A 3051-nucleotide genomic window follows, 5' to 3' on the forward strand; every position below is an offset into this window, starting at 1 on the left:
TTTTTTTTTTTTTTTTAACGGAACAGCACAAATTCAATTATATTTTAAGATGTATATTGTGCAAGATCTTGCCCAAAAGTGTTTTCTGTTAGTAGCTGTTTGGTATTGATGTTAATAATAAAAAACAAACAAAAATTTTAAGACAAAAAGCAGACAGACAAACTTAATCAAAGCTCATGTAGTGGAGCACAACATAAATGAAAACCACCCTATCGAAAGCCATCATAAACCAGTCATAGTTAAACATATATACTATAACTTTCAAAGTCCATGTCAACTTTATTGTCAATTCTGCCAAATGTACAGGACTTAGATGGGTTTGAAAGACTCCTGCTGTAAACATGCAAGTACACAAACAAAATAATACAAAAAGTAGAAAAGTAAGTCAGCACTAAATAAAAGCAATACAATTACTGTTAAATGGAAAAAGAGCTATTTTCTATTATGCAGTGAATTGTGCAAATGGGATGAAAATTGCAAATGTAATAAGTAGTTCAGATGTAATTCAAATCAATAGACCAAGCTATACAAAACACTACAAAACTAGAGTATTACCACCAAAGGGCACATAGGACACAAAGACACGCACTTAAAAAAAAAAAAAAAGAAGAAAGTTCAGGACTGTACAGTTAATCGTATGGCTCTACTTAAATGTCTGTGTCACTTGAGTCCTCGTCAATGATAACTTTACTGCTAAAAGACATGTGCCACCTTTAAACCTGGTGTTGTTTTTAACCTGTTAACAAATGAAATAAAATAGACATATTAGACATAACATTTTGTGTTCTCATTATTTATTTCAGTATTTATTGTGTTTTGGGAAGAATTTGATGACAGCTTGTTCTTCCCCTCTCACCTCGCAGAGTGATGTGATGTCTGATAAGCGTCAGCGTGCCAGAGTCCAGGGCTCCTGGGCCAAACAACTGCCAAAACACTCTGGACCAACGGGTAATTTAAGAATCAATGTATATGCTGTTATATTTGTTATATTGGTTGTAAACGACTCCTCTGCCTACTCCGCATTGGATGAGATTATTGTTTATAAGGCCCCAGATGCTGAAGGGGGAGTTCCATCAGAGGTTAATCGCTTTCTGGCCTCACCCCTTTCGATTTGAACATGGGTGTGAATTTTTCTCGTTTTGGACCAAAAGTATTGAAACTGTGGATAAACTTGTTTTGTTAACTTTTAAATGATCATAAAACCATATTGATGTTTATTTTTGAAGTGGATATCTGTGTTGTGAGGTGGAGTGGTTGGCCAATATGGGCCAACCCCGAGCTCTCCTTAACGGTTGGTCATTTTAGATAATCTAACCCAGTTCTAGCACTCCCCCAACATGTACACTCACCAGCCAGTTTTTTAAGTACACCTTTCTAGTACCAGGTTGGACTCCCTTTTGCCCTCAGAACTGCCTTAATTCTTAAAGGCATAGATTCAACAAGGTGCTGGAAAATTTCCCCCGAGTTTTTGGTCCATATTGACATTATAGCATCGTGCAGTTGCAGATTTGTCAGCTGCACATCCCTGATGTGAATCTTCTGTTCCACCACATCCTAAAGGTGCTCTATTGGATTGAGAACTGGTGACTGTGGAGACCGTTTGAGTACATTAAACTAACTGTCATGTTCAAGAAACCAGTTTGAGATGATTTGAGCTTTGTGACTTGGTGCATTATCCTGCTGGAAGTATCCATCAAGGGATGGGTATGCTTTGGTCATAAAGGGATGGACATGGTCAGCAACAATACTCAGACAGGCTGTGGCATTTGCTCAGTTGGTACTAAGTGGCCCAAAGTGTGCCAAGAAAATATCCCCCACACCCTTACACCACCACCACCAGCAGCCTGAACTGTTGATACAAGGCAGGATGGACCCATGCTTTCACTGCTGAAATCAAGACTCACCAGACCAACGATCTTCTATTGTCCAATTTTGGTGAGCCTGTACGAATTGTGGCCTCAGTTTTCTGTTCTCAGCTGACAGGAGTGGCATCCGGTGCGGTCTTCTGCTGCTGTGGCCCGTCTGCTTCTAGGTTCGATGTATTGTGCTTTCAGAGATGCTCTGCGTACCTCGGTTGTAACGAGTGGTTATTTGAGTTATTGTTGCCTTTCTATCAGCTCCAACCAGTCTGGCTATTCTCCTCTGACCTCTGAGATGGCTGTGTGTGAAAATCCCAGTAGATCAGCAGTTGCTGAAATACTCAGGCCAGCCCGTCTGGCACCAACAACCATGTCACCTTCAAAGTCATGTAAATACATTGAGTTGCTACAGTGTGAAGGGATTAGATCAGAGAGTGATTTATTTCTAATGGAATGCCCCTAACGTGACATTTGTGTCTTGCTGTGAAGCAAAAAACAACAAAAAACTGATTTTTTAGAATCCTTTTAACTTGCCTGATTTGTAGAAAACAGCATCTTATTTTTCTTATTTTATTTAGGAGCAGCCCCAAACAACCAACAACCCAAAAATCTCAACCAAGTCCCTAATTCTTGGGGATGTGGGCCACAGAAAACTCCTAAGACATTTGAGTTTCACCAACCCACCAAGGTAGACAGTAAACCTAGAAAGTCACAGTTGAATTTTTGTATAATTTTGTCTCTAGCAGCCTGTTCGAATGCTTAATCAAAAAGTGTTTACTCTTTCTCTGATCTGTCTCTTCTTCATCACAGCCAGTTAGAGATGTTCCACCCGAGAAGGTGATAGAGTAAGTTACACATTGCTGTCTTCACGTGATAGACTTTTCTCTTTTAAATGTGTTTCTGTGTCTTTTTATTTGGTTGTATCCTACTCACTGGTTGGCTAACATGCATTATTTTGTTTTGGATAGAGAAGCAGGTGATTATGAGATCAGCCATGGACCGTCAGGAGTGTCTAGGTGAGTACAGCGTCACTGGTCAGATGATTTTTGATGATTACAAATTTGTGATTGATATTTAAATCCACTAGATGGCAGTCATCCTACAAGTTCTAGGTGAATGTCCTGCCTCACGTTTGTTATACACTAGCACACATAGGATTGTTTTAACCCTTTGAGACCTGAGCAAATGGGTT

General features: G+C 39.5%; 1 protein-coding gene across 1 annotated transcript; it reads left to right on the forward strand.

Moving 5' to 3' along the window:
- Positions 1-863: 863 nt before the first annotated feature.
- LOC121966780 (alpha-ketoglutarate-dependent dioxygenase alkB homolog 3-like) lies at positions 864-2875 on the forward strand (the record flags this gene model as incomplete). The annotated part of the gene is made up of 4 exons (XM_042516847.1): positions 864-948; positions 2438-2547; positions 2670-2704; positions 2828-2875. Coding segments are annotated over 4 exons (278 nt in total), but the record flags the coding sequence as incomplete, so codon positions are not given.
- Between the last annotated feature and the right edge of the window lie 176 nt (positions 2876-3051).

Source organism: Plectropomus leopardus, unplaced genomic scaffold (genome assembly GCF_008729295.1).
Source record: "Plectropomus leopardus isolate mb unplaced genomic scaffold, YSFRI_Pleo_2.0 unplaced_scaffold25868, whole genome shotgun sequence".
Classification (NCBI taxonomy): Eukaryota; Metazoa; Chordata; class Actinopteri; order Perciformes; family Serranidae; genus Plectropomus; species Plectropomus leopardus.